Source organism: Dama dama, chromosome 19 (assembly GCF_033118175.1).
Source record: "Dama dama isolate Ldn47 chromosome 19, ASM3311817v1, whole genome shotgun sequence".
Classification (NCBI taxonomy): Eukaryota; Metazoa; Chordata; class Mammalia; order Artiodactyla; family Cervidae; genus Dama; species Dama dama.
This window is the reverse complement of record NC_083699.1, coordinates 79,376,638-79,389,641: the sequence shown is the minus strand read 5'-3', so window position 1 is coordinate 79,389,641 and position 13,004 is coordinate 79,376,638. Positions and strand designations below refer to the sequence as shown.

Below are 13,004 nucleotides of genomic sequence, written 5' to 3'. Positions count from 1 at the left end.
GATCTTCCCAACCCAGGAATTGAACCCAGGTCTCCTGCATTGCAGGCAGATTCTTTACCAGCTGAGCCACCAGGGAAGCCCAAGCTGTAACTAATTGACCAGGAAAATAAAGGAAGTGACTCTGTCCTCCACTTTCAGAGAGATTTCATGAAATAGCCTGATTTCTATTCTTTCTAGTCTCATAATTGGTGATAACCATATTAAAAACCTGGTACCCAGGCACTTAGGGAGTGACACAACCTAGTGACCAGAAGGTGCATGAGTGTCCTTCCCACTGGAGAGTCTCTGGATTCGGATTGGTCGTCACCAGTAACTCAGATGTGTACGAAGCTAGCTGGGGATGAACTAACAGATGCAGTCAAATCAGATAGTGCTAAACCTGAGGCCCTTGCCAACACTTCCCCTCCACGTTTGGAACAGAGAGCAGTAATAGCATTTTAAATTACCCTGTTGAAATGATACTTGTACTTAACCTTGAAATATTGTCTGTGAGGGCAACTTGAATTTCAGCTCTGATTTCTTCAGGCCCCAATTCAGGAAGGATTCTTAGAAAGGCTCAAGTCATATGGAGATTTTTACCAAGAGGGAAAAAAACAGACAGATTGCAATTCCCACTGTTGGAAACTCCTCCAAATAGCCCCCAAAATACCACCACAGTAATTCCCCCCTTTCTTTCTTTCTCTTTCTCTCTACCCTCCCCCCTCCCCCAAATACACAAAATGTTATCTAGTGTCATAATGTGTCCATTTAAGAGAAGAATAGTTAGAACTTCTTCGGGATTCCTAACAACTTTTAAATATTGAAATACTCATAAAGTAAAGTAGGTAAAAGCACTTAATACAACACAACAGACACTTAGTTGAGTCAGTAAAGTTGACCTTGACTGACTCTGCAGACACAAGGAAGCCTAGTAATGAATTCCAAAGAGCAAATTGGTGGCTTGGCCAGAAATTAAGATGCCAACACCCAGAGCCCTTGCTGTGGTTCTGCAGCAGATTTATTGGACAGGCTACAGAGCTTCTGTTTCCTGATTACCTCAAACTCCAAATGCAGATAAGATAGTCAGAGGGATCCACACATCTTTTGGAGCTATTATCCCTTTATAATATGAGCCAGACAAACCTGGGGAGGATTTTTGTATTTTCTCAAAAGTACAGATAAAAGTAAGAGATGACACCTTCGGGTTACATAAAGAATCATCTTAGATGATTCTGTGAAAAAACTGATTCATGTTATATGTGGCAAAAACCATCAAAATATTGTAATTACTCTCCAATTCAAATAAATTAATTTTTAAAAAAATTTTAAAGGAAAATACCAAAGTTGTTGGTCCCAACTGGCCAAGAAAATCAGATTTCTTCAACTCGGTGGAGCATTTTTATTTTTCATGTAAAGAAAGCGCCTCAGCATTGAAATCAGCACACTAATCACTTCATGAAAACTGACAAGTTTCCCTCGCTCCTCTGTGTGGGTGGAAAGACAATAGACAGACAGTCAGGACATTGCAAGCAGGGGCTTTGGAATTAATTTATTTTTGCATCAAAGTCAGAGAGGTTGCTGCTCAAAAAGAAACAGCTGAGTAAAAACTGACAGAAGGCTCCATTTGCCCACCTGCAGCAACACAGAGGCATTTAATCCCCAGGAAACTTGAAATTCCTCTCAGCCTCTGACAGCCAAGAGTTTTCTTCCTGCCTTGTACATTCACTGCTCATGGGTCATGACGAGCTGATCCATGAAGCTGAACAGCTTGAGAGACGCGTGACCTCAGCCTCAGGGGAGGCTCAGGTCCTAAGCCTGGAAGGCAGCTCTGCGAGCCCATTTTCTCTGTGCTTCTGAGAGAGAGACCCCTGCCTTCTGTCTCCTCCAGCTCCCCAAGTGTGTGTCTCACAAACAAGCTCATCTGTTCCCAGTCGGTTGTAGCCCTCCCCCCAGCTCCTACAAGCAACATGGTCTCTTTAGGCTGCTCAAGGCCAGGGAGGCATCGATTCCTAGGGCTCGGCAGAGATGTGAGTCTCTGACAAGCGTCTCTTCCAAAGAGTGCTGGGTAGGGTGCTGCGAGGGATAGTTAGAACTGAAACAGGCTGGAATGCAGAGGATTGGGTTAGAAGTCAGAAGTCACATCACAGTGCTGCCTTTTTCACTCTGCAGACACCAATCCATTGTTCTCTTGGCTCCACTTTGGAACCACTAGGGAAGCCTTAAGGCAGGCTGGTGCCTGGGCCCTATCCCCAGGTTTAATTAGTCTGGTGCACATCCTGAGGTAACTCCTTGGGCCTTGTTTCCCTGACAGCAAATGAAAGATTCAGCTAACTTCCCCTGCAGAGTAGTTGTAAGAATTAGATATAAAAGTTCTGCCTTTTGTACATTCTTAATAAATAATAGAGGCTTATTAAGTGATAGAGGCTTATACTCTTTACTTAAAACAGCAACTGACACAAAGGGAAAAGAACAATAGTGTCAGACCTAAAAGTCGTTTTGGACCAATGACCTTTAAAATTTTTGGCTCACATACCCCTAAAAAAAGATGTTTGAATATATAATCTTCACACCCTATTACATTGAAATCTAACATTTTCCATCATGAGTTTAAATAGTGACAAAGAATGAAAATTCTAATATAATGTAAATATGGACATTTAAAAATAAAACTCTTACGTAACTCTGTTGAATGCATACAGCAGAACTAAACACCGCTTGATACCCACCATCATCCATTTAAAAACTGCATGAACAAGTTCATCAGTTTGAGTTGAGAATTCTGTTTCTTCTTTTTCATGAGGTCATATTTTCATTCCCTTCTCCTATAGAATTTCATCCCTATGTATCTTTAAAATTTGCTTTGAAAGTCCTTAATTGATCACTGTATTATTTCTTTAATTAAAATTTGAATATAAATTTTTAAATTTCTAATTTCTAAAATTTACTGTAATGAAAAGATTTGAAGCATTTAAAAATATCTTCTGGTTTAGTTTTTATTATAATCATTATTGTTGCCTAATTGATCATAAATATTTTGGAAATTTCAATAACTGATTATTGCCTATAAAAACTTTTTTTAAATCTTAATGAAACAGATACTAGGTTTTTTCCCCAGTTAGTTTACATATCTGTGGGTAACTGTCCCCTCTGACCAGAATGGAAAAGTCCAGCATCAATTCTAATTCGATTTTTTGTTTTATCAATGTAAATACCAAGAAAGTTGTTTTTATAAGTCCATGGTAATGAAAAGAGTTTGCCTAGCAGTGTTATGCATTTCTTTCAATTCAAAGTTTTATATAAAAAATTACATATCTATCATTAAAAGATGTTTTTAATGGTCTACCAGCTCTTCCAACAATTCTTTTAAGTAAAAACTGGCAACTACCTGACACACAAAAGGATTTGTTTGCTAGCAAGTCATTCTCATCAGGAAATGTCCCTTTGTATTCTGCTGTGCAGCTTCTACAAAGGGGAGCAGTGCACACAGTGCCTGAGATTCTGAGTGGGTGAGCAGAGGGCAACTGGGAAAGGGGAGGTGTGGATGAGGAGCAGGTACTTCAATCACAGACGTTCCCAGATCAATTTCAGCAAAGAATACATGGAGAGGTAAAGGAGCTGAATATTGATTTCCTTTAAAAGCAGCCATGCTCTTATTTCTATAGAAGGGCTTTGCACCTCCACATACCCCAACTCGAAGACCACCGCTTTAGAGAACAGCCTTTATTTAATGTCTAGCTGTTCTAAAATGCAGTTTTACTGAGTTCATCTCCATTTCCTTATGGACACAGTCTTTCCTTTGAATCATCTCTTGCTTTAGCCCCCTCTTCCTTACCTGGGAAGATAAAAATGCATCTCCCATTGGCAGATCATCTGACCAAGGTCTTTCCCTAAGTTCAAGACCGCAAGCTCATTGCCACTGAAAATCCTGGGCTCTTTGATCGTATTTTATACTATTTTATTCCGATAGTAAGAAATACTACCTTCAGAAAATTCAATCTGCCTTGAAGTTTCCAGGTTGGGATGTTCCACCAGTCATCTCAGTAGTTTCTAAACGGCCCCTTTATAAGTGCTGGTAGGTCTCGTTTTAAGTTCTCTGATGTGTTGGCAAGCTTTTACTGCCTGTGTGCTCACCTTGCCTTCCCTTTCTCTGTTTAGTTTTATTTTTAATCAGGGAAAGTGAATGCTTAAATCTATTGTCCTTAGGCTTGACTTTTTTATTTCTTTAGTATGCTTATTAGAGTCTGTGTGGTGGTTAACTTCAGAGAATTGACACCCTCATGACTCATTAATTATTCCCCTTGTAGGTGAGACATTTTCCCTACCTTCCTGCTGTTGAAACTCAATTGTGTAACAGTGCCTCATGCTCAGTAAACTTCAAATCCCCAAGGGTGGCTTGAAGGTATAAAATCTGAAACACTGGTTTGCTGATTAGAAACAGAATACTAGATCTCACCTCTCTTAAACTCATCAAAGAAAACAAAAGGTGTGGAGCTTCCTAACTTTCTCTGCTTTGACTTCTGAGCCATCTGAGTTGGAAGAAGCTGGACCCATCCTCCACCCAGAACAGGTTTCTTCCAGACCTAACTAGAAAGTACCTCTAAAAACTCCCTCACATTCATCACCCTTATTGTAGCTAAGAAGGAATCTCTGAAACAAAGCATTTCAATATTTCCACGGCCCAGAAGTCTTTCAGACCTGTGTCTAATCGTTTATAAGCTTTTTATGATTTTCTGTTTATCATCATTAATACCCTAATACCTTCTGAAAGTGAAAGTGAAGTCGCTCAGTCGTGTCCGACTCTTTGCGACACCATGGACTATAGCCTACCAGGCTCCTCAGTCCAAGGAATTTTCCAGGCAAGAGTACTGGAGTGGGTTGCCATTTCCTTCTCCAAGGGACCTTCCCAACCCAGGGAATGAACCCAGGTCTCCCACACTGCGGGCAGACGCTTTACCATCTGAGCCACCAGGGAAGCCCTAGATACCTTCTAGATGTATGCAAAGTCCATATCTATATAACAGAAAGGGAAAGGAGGAACTGGTAATTTTCTGACAAATTTAGCCTCTGATTTCAAAGAATTCTGATTTCCCTCAATCTCCCAACACCTGCCCCAAATTTGGTCAAATTGAATGTATTTTGGTGAAGTTCTATCAAAGCCATCTTTGGCTACCAGTGACCTCTATCTAAATCAGTAGATGGTGATGAGTGACAGTCTGACTTTGATCCTTTGACTTCTCAGCCTGGGGCTCCCCTTTTGCTTCCAGAGACATTCCAGGGACAGTGAGCCCTTATCTGAGTTTCTTCTTCTCCCTGACTGACTCTGCAAGAATTGAGAAATGGAGGAATTGTTCCAAGAACAAATCTCAAATGAGCCTTTAATGGGAGAGAAAATAAAAAGTAGGTGTCCTGAGAAGGACATGCCCTCTTCAAAGAGCAATATTCCTGAGCTCCACTGCAACAGTCCCCTGACAGCACAAAATTCACTTAAGAAGTGTTTTGTTTGTGGTCTGATCAGGGGCCCAGTTACAGAAAGCACAAGAGGAAACCACATTTAATGCTGTACATATTCATTAAGTTTTGATGGTATAATAGAAAATTCATAGGCTTTGGAATTAGACAGTGCTTACTAGTAAACACCTTAGTTCACTTTGTTAGACTTTCTGAGACTCAGTTTATTCATCAGTAAAATAGGAATAAAAAGTAGGTGTACCTTCAAATGTTGTATGAAAATTAACTAAGTATAGACATGGCCTAGCATCATATCTGGTGTATTGTAGTGCCAATCATTGTTCGTTCTTCTCCTACTCACTTCTCACTTGTAATATAGAAAAGCAGTAAAGTGATGAGCTTTGGGGATTATTTCTTTATTTCAGTTTTCCACTCTATTGCTGTGCCCTGTTACCGCAGGCTATCAAAAAGCATGAGTTAGCATTTGGCATAGTGACCTGTTCCAGGGAGGCAATGCAGAGTTATGTTTTTCTTTCTCATTAGATGAAAAAATGCAGCAACTTCTTTTTTTAATTTCAGTGACAAGATGTTCCCAGCCTTTGGGTTCGGTGCCAGGATACCCCCAGAGTACACGGTGAGTGGGTGTTTTACTATAAACAAAGGATGGCATGGGTTTCCCTCACAGGAGTCTCACAGTTTCAACCTTTAGCATAATTATGTAAAGGCCCATAGTCAGAAATGATCTTCACAACCAGTGAGGTTACCTCCTTGAGCTGATGTGTAGATGTTACCCCTTCACCTGGGGGTCTTGATGGGCTGTCTCAGAGTCAATTCCAAATGAAAACTTCCATGGTTTAGCTTCATAAGACAAGTCAGAGACTGTGGAAACACTTGGAAGTTGATCTTCAGTGGCTCAGAGCCCATCTATTCAGCTCTCCCCTGGAGAAAGACCCTATTGACCATTCTGACAGTGAAAGTCCATGACAGTGAAGTCTACAGACTCCCTCACCCCAAGTTCATAAGTACCAGTCTTGTGTGGGAGAAACATAGAAATCCTGAGGAAAGAGCTACTTGGGTTCAAAGAATTTGGAGCTGAAAGGCTACTGTAAAAACACTGGAATCCTATTGGACCTTAATGCCAATTTCTCATGACACAAAGAAGGTAAAGACTGTATATGGAGAGATTTGTGCTGCAGTGGGGCTGAGGCACTCTCCCATGGTATACCAGATGCCCCGCATGGGAGACTCTTGGAAAGGAGCAGGGCCTTCTGTTCTTTAGGAGGCCTCTGCGGTCCCAGATAAATGCAAGCAATACTGTCCAGTCATCAATTTCTCTTTTACTAACCTAATCTGAGCTGCACATCAAGAGGCAGATGCCAACTTTTGCTCCCACCCCACAGCAGTCAGACCGAAGGCCTTTCATGAAAAAAGGAGTTCACCTTCCTTTTCCTGCTGGAGTGAGTAGTGATGGAGCAGCCTGTCTCCATGATCTGTCCTCCTTCTTGTTTGCCTATGGCCCACACTGTTCTCCCTGCTGGCCATGCTACAGAATTCTAGAAGCATTTGTTGGAAATGGAGCACCTGGTGGGGGAAGAATATAGATCAAGTGTTGTCAACTGTTGGCTTATAGATGTTAATCAGGCCACAAATATATTCTGACACATAGTTTTGGTGTTTTTTTTAAAGAATTAGACAATTTCATGAAAATGTCAGATTTCTGGCTTCTCTGGAAAAACTGAAAGGCCTGGCAATACTAAAATTGAAAGATCATACATAAAAGAATTAACCAGAGCCCAGGAGATGCAGTCCCCTTCAGATGGGGTATCAGTTCCAGGATGTGGGCAGGTGGGTGCCCACCTTCCTCACAGAACCTCTAAGCCTCTAGCCTGGAATTGAACCTGGACAACCACCGGTCCAGCTGCCCTGAGATGCATAAGCATACTCCCCAATCCCCCTAGGTAGCCTTGACCCAGTGGGGCTGAGGATAGAGGTGCGCAGCATACCTGGCTCCAGGCCTTCCTGTCCTCATCCCTGACATCCGCCTGGTCCCCTTCCTAAAGCAACTTCTTCTTCTAGCTGTTAGCTAAAGTCCTGATCCCCATCCTGATCCACTCTGCATGACAGCTAACTTCTTCTTCCTGCTACCCTACCAGGCATCCCTCATGCATCCTCACTCTATTCCCTCAAAGCCATTCAGATACCCCTTTTCCATGCCTCATCTCCATGCCTCATCTCCCGTCTGCCCCAGACAGACCCTGATGGTCTCAGCAACTCAGGTGCCCCCAGAGAATTTATATAAGGTTACCATGACTTACTTCTTCAGGATGAAATCTCAGTTTGCATTGAAACTGAGTCACAATCACCTCTGTCTTAGTTTGGACTCTCCAGGGACCTTGCAGCAAGGATTAAGTTTACTTGAGAGGTGTAGAGAGCCTCAGTAGACAGAGGGGAAATGGGAAGAAGTCAACACAGGGTGTACTAACAAGTCATTACCAGCATGGACAGACAAAGCCAAATCCTGGGAGACAGTGCAGAGTTCACATAGACCCCAAGGAATTAGAGGACTGGGATACTGATTCACAGCCTCCTGTCAGCCCATGATGAAGAGCTACTCTCTAGGGACATTACTCTTAGGGGACATTAATTCCCCATCACTTTTTGCCTGTCACTTGGGTAAGCCACGCCAGCTCTGGAAGTCCAAGAAAAACTTAAGGTAAATCAACCAGGTAAGATGACTGACAGTTGATTGAGTTACCTGGAAGAGCCAAGGGCAAGGGAATGTGGGTAAGGCACCAATAGCATCAGCGCTGACCCGCACTGGGAAAAAAGGGATTTTTACCACAATGACCTATTTTCTAGGCCCCAGAGAGTCAGTGCTTTGGGAAATAGCCTTTGAAATGGAAACCTCAGTAAAATTCCATGTGACCCAATAAAAATGTCTAGATGCCAGGGCACACCTCATGTTTTAGAAAGAAAAAAATAAGCCAAGTATTATTTGACCTTGTATTGTACGTAGGTCCCACCAGGTAGAGGAATCTGTGTTGGAAGTTTCCAAATTATGTTACTTTATTACTTTTCCAAAAGCTAGAGTCTATTTTTACCTGTATGTATGTGAAAATCCTCTGGCCCAGCAGTTCTATATATTATGTTAGAATGAGTCGTAAATGTCAACAGCTTAGCTGGAGCCTTTGTAAGCATAGCCATCTCCAGCAGACAGCTTGGGTTATTGAGTTATCATTTTTTAATCACTTGGTCCAAATAGAATTCAGCCAAATCTAGCCTCTGTTCTGAGGCCACTTCTCTCTTGAAGCTATTTGGAGTTAACATTTTTCTGAAATCTTTCCTTGTTTTTTTTTTTTTTTTCATATACCTTATTGTCCCTCCCCTGCCAGCATTTATCTGGTTCTAGAAAATCTCCCTGTCACCTCAGCTCCACAGGGAGCTTAGAATCCACCCTCCATCTCAGAGAGATGCTGTAAAGGCTTAAAGTGGTTCCTGCTGCTTGACACAAAATGAACGTAATGAGCGTCTGTTTGCAGACTCTAACCCCAGTGCCTTCTGACTGGATTAATGTTGTCATTCTCCTGTCTTCCTTTTGTAAATTTTAATTGGTGTCCAGGTCTCTCATGACTTTGCCATCAACTTTAATGAAGACAACCCGGAATGTGCAGGTAAATCATGATGTGAAACGAAGCCAGGGTCCCACAGCCCTTCCCTTCCCCCTTTTCCCATCTTAATTTCTCCTGATGCAGTATGTCAGTGATGATTGCCCACAGCAGAGAATTAGGCTCCCTGGACCCAAATAATAACAGAGCAGACGTATAAGAGCTGGAAAAGACAGAATGCAGAAGAGGTCTTGAGCTTAGAGCAAGAATATCAATCCCAATTCTGGATTCCTCTGGCCAAAAAAAAAAAAAAAAACACTTGAGGGAAGGGTCACCTGATGGGCAGTGATGAGGTAACCCCCTTTCTGCTTTCCAAGTTGTCATCAAGTATTTATTTTTCACAGCTTCCCGTGTAATAATAAAAAGAGGGTGAAGTATGGGCATCATATGACAATCTTACCATATTGGTAATGGAGTCGTTTCAATGGTTTTGTGCCAGAAAGAGCTCCTCAAAGGCTTTGATCCCTATTCTGTTATTTCCAGCTGGAGAGTCTCCAACACATTCCACAAAATAATGATGATGACTATGATGATAAATTGTATCCTAGAATCATTTTTCCTGGTTTCTAAATGATAAATAGAGCCAAGCACACCTGTTGCTATGAAAATGGTAAGACATTTTTACAGTGGGCTGGTGGAAATGTTTGTGTCTCTCCTCCTTCCTGTCAAGGAGGAACCCAGAACAGAGTTAATTCAGATCCTGTGGGGGATGTCGAGCTTTCTGCAGTTTCTTTCACAAATCTGGCACTAACTGTCCAAGAACATGACATCAGTATCCCCAGATCTGCACAGAACAACCTCTGAGACCAGATCTCCATTTGACTCTTATTCCCTTTCACCATCCTTCATGCCAAGTTTATTACAATTTAAGCTTCCCTCATCTGGAACCATCCCTGCTCTTCAACTGTAAGAGTGATTTTTCATCAAAGCAGAGTGAAGGGCATATCCCATGTTAACCTGTTTCACATGTTAGAATTTATCTGCCTGCTACCTTTGAAAGAGAATTCAAACTTGCTTATCTTAAGCAAAAACTCAAGGGCCAAAAAAGATAAAGAACTTCTATTCAGTACCACTTAACTTCAAAACCAGGCTGTGTATATTGATTTGGTATCTGTCTTTAGAATGGCAGACTAAAGAGAATGGAACACTTTCAGTCATTTTCATACACACTTGTTACATGCGTGTGTATAAAGGTAAAACAGAATACAGCTACATCCAAGATGCCCAAAAGCTGGTTAGAAAGATATGGACAGAAAACAATCACAGGAGGGACTTTGTGAGTCTCTCTGGCCTGAAACTAGACCAGTGTGCTGTTTTAGGGTACAGAGGGCTTTAGGAGGATGAGATGAAACAGGGGAAGGGAGAGGGAACAGAGGCACAGGCATGGACAGGACCCTTTGAACAAAAATCACTGGTAACGGGACTGTGTCACTGTGGGATCGTGATTAGAACCTTCACTGTGCAGTCAAGACTCAGGCTGGGAGAAGCTCCACAAGCAAAGCCTACCTGTCATGATGTTTGGGTGGAAGCCCCCTTAAATGAGGGGTGCCTATGGTGATGAGTGTCACTTGTCTGTATTACAGTCCCCAACAGATAACAGTAACAGTCATTTTCCTCATCCATCACACATTTAGGGAGCAGCTACTATGTGCCTGACATGCCTTGAGCTTATGAGAGAGGAAGGTGCAATTCCTGCCCACAAAGACTTTAGCCTCTGGAGAGACGGCTGTATGTACACGTTACTCACATAGGTGGCCTGGGGTGGGTGTACTACAGTCAACAGGGTGCTCCAAAAACTGGAGAAATGTTAAAGCCTTGAGCATGGCCCTTAGAGCCAGACACACCTGGTGTGAATCCTGAGTCTGCAACAAACCTCTCTGAGCCTCAGTTTCTTCACCTGTAAAAATGATCACTTTTGACGTGAACCTTTTAAGAGGATGAGTTCTGACTGAAAAATTTCTCTCTGAGTTTTAAGTTGTAGGGTTGCAAAATATCCCCAGCATGAACCCCTTATTTTTGAAAGTGTAGAAAAGTTTTGGGAATACATAGGTTTGTAACTGACATTTTTTAAACTGGGTCTAGAATATTCTCTTTGTCATAAAAAAACTTGGTCGTATTCTGTAGGAAACACAATCATTTGTTAATAAATTCTTCCCAAACCAATATAAAAAAATAACTAAAATGCATAAAGAGAATGATTTTAGTGGAATGGAGGCAGTAACACCAGCCCAGATGTGATGTTTTCTTTTTTATCTTAAGGACATAAATGTGCTGTTGATAAGGACTCTTTGAGGGAAGTTAATGCTTCGTGTGTGTGTGTGTGTGTTTGAATTTAAATATATTTAGAAGACTATTTAGCTATTGATCTTTGCCGATTTTACCTCAGGGATTCAAGGAGTTGTGGAAGCCTATCAGAGCTGCCTTCCCAAACTCCAGCTGTATGGCCCCACCAACATCGCTCCCATCATCCAGAAGGTGGCCAAGTCAGCATCAGAGGAGACCAACACCAAGGAGGCGTCGGTAAGGAGACGGGTGGTCTACCCACTAGTGGGTACCTACCCTTCCTCCTCTGGATACTGGCCATGGCACCCACCCCACTCTGACAATGAATTTGCACTTTTACCTGCATAAGTTTGAATAAATGATTTAACCCAGTCCTCAGTCTCCTCATCTGAAAAATGGGGATAATCATGCCTGTCTCTGCTGGATTAACATGAGGTTTAGGGATGACACAACTCAAATGTCTTCAACATTACCTGAACGCAGGAGGCACCGAACAAGGGAAGCCTCTGTACTCTCTGGAGTGTAGGTCTATGTCACAATGCTCAACTCACCTTCAGTTCCTGGGAAAGAAAAAAAAACTGTCCAAAACTAAGCTTACCTTCCAGGGTATCCAGACTACAGATGGAAGTGAAATAAAATGATGGGTTATTTTTCTACCTAGTAGTCAAGTGAAGTAACACACAACATCATGGGGAAGATTTGTTTGAGGTCCTATGGGTGGTTTTCTTAAGAAAAATGTAAACCAAAGCTGAAGGGCCAGAGTTTGGTTTTTTTCCTAATATGTGGTGTGCATGCTAAGTCACTTCAGTTGTGTCCGACTCTTTGTGACCTCATGGACTGTAGCCTGCCAGACTGTCTGTCCATGGGATTCTCCAAACAAGAATATTGGAATGGATTGCCATGCCCTTCTCCAAGGGATCTTCCCAACCCAGGGATCAAACTTGTGTCTCTTACATCTCCTGCACAGGCAGGCAGGTTCTTTAACACTAGCACCACCTGGGAAGTGCCACCCAATTACATTAGAGTTACATATATTACCATAATATAATAATTTTTCTATGTATCTTTTTTCAATACCATCATTATGTCCCTTTTTATGGTTTTATTAAATTTTTTTCAGATTTAGCAGAATATTAATGATGTCTGAAATTTTCTTTATGATTTTATCCTGGGTTCCACACCACTGGATTTACATAAAGAACATCTCTCCTTATCATCTATTTCTCTTTCTACTGAAGACTCACTCCTATTAGCAAATAAAACATGTTGTAATATCTCTTAAGTTCAAAGCTCTCCCTTGACACCACTCTACCCTTCAGTTACTGTCCCTTATTTTACTCTTTTTGAGCAAAATTCATTGAAAGAACTGCCCATACTCACCATCTCCATCTCTCTTTCCACTGGTGCCTCTACCCATACCATCCAAACTTTGCTCCTGACATCACTCTGAAGACCACACTTGTCAAAGTCAATAGCAGCTCCGTCTTACCAAACCCAAGAGGCCTTGGAGAAATTTTGAATCCTCACAGACGCAAGGTTTAGGGATAGGGCTGGACACTATCAGTATTTCATTTATTTTAGCCCCTTTTAAATCACCAGAACCTCAAGTTCTTCAAATAATATCTTGTT

The 13,004-nt window shown here is 41.8% G+C and overlaps 1 protein-coding gene across 3 annotated transcripts in view; it reads left to right on the top strand.

Annotated features, from left to right (window-relative positions):
• Nucleotides 1-13,004, top strand: part of CPNE4 (copine 4) — a 672,215-nt gene that overhangs the window by 649,616 nt on the left and 9,595 nt on the right. For all 3 annotated transcript variants that reach the window (XM_061167590.1, XM_061167589.1, XM_061167591.1), the window contains exons 12-14: nucleotides 6,007-6,061; nucleotides 9,047-9,098; nucleotides 11,479-11,612. In XM_061167590.1, coding sequence (XP_061023573.1) covers nucleotides 6,007-6,061; nucleotides 9,047-9,098; nucleotides 11,479-11,612 — 241 coding nt within the window. The remainder of the gene's footprint in view (nucleotides 1-6,006; nucleotides 6,062-9,046; nucleotides 9,099-11,478; nucleotides 11,613-13,004) is intronic.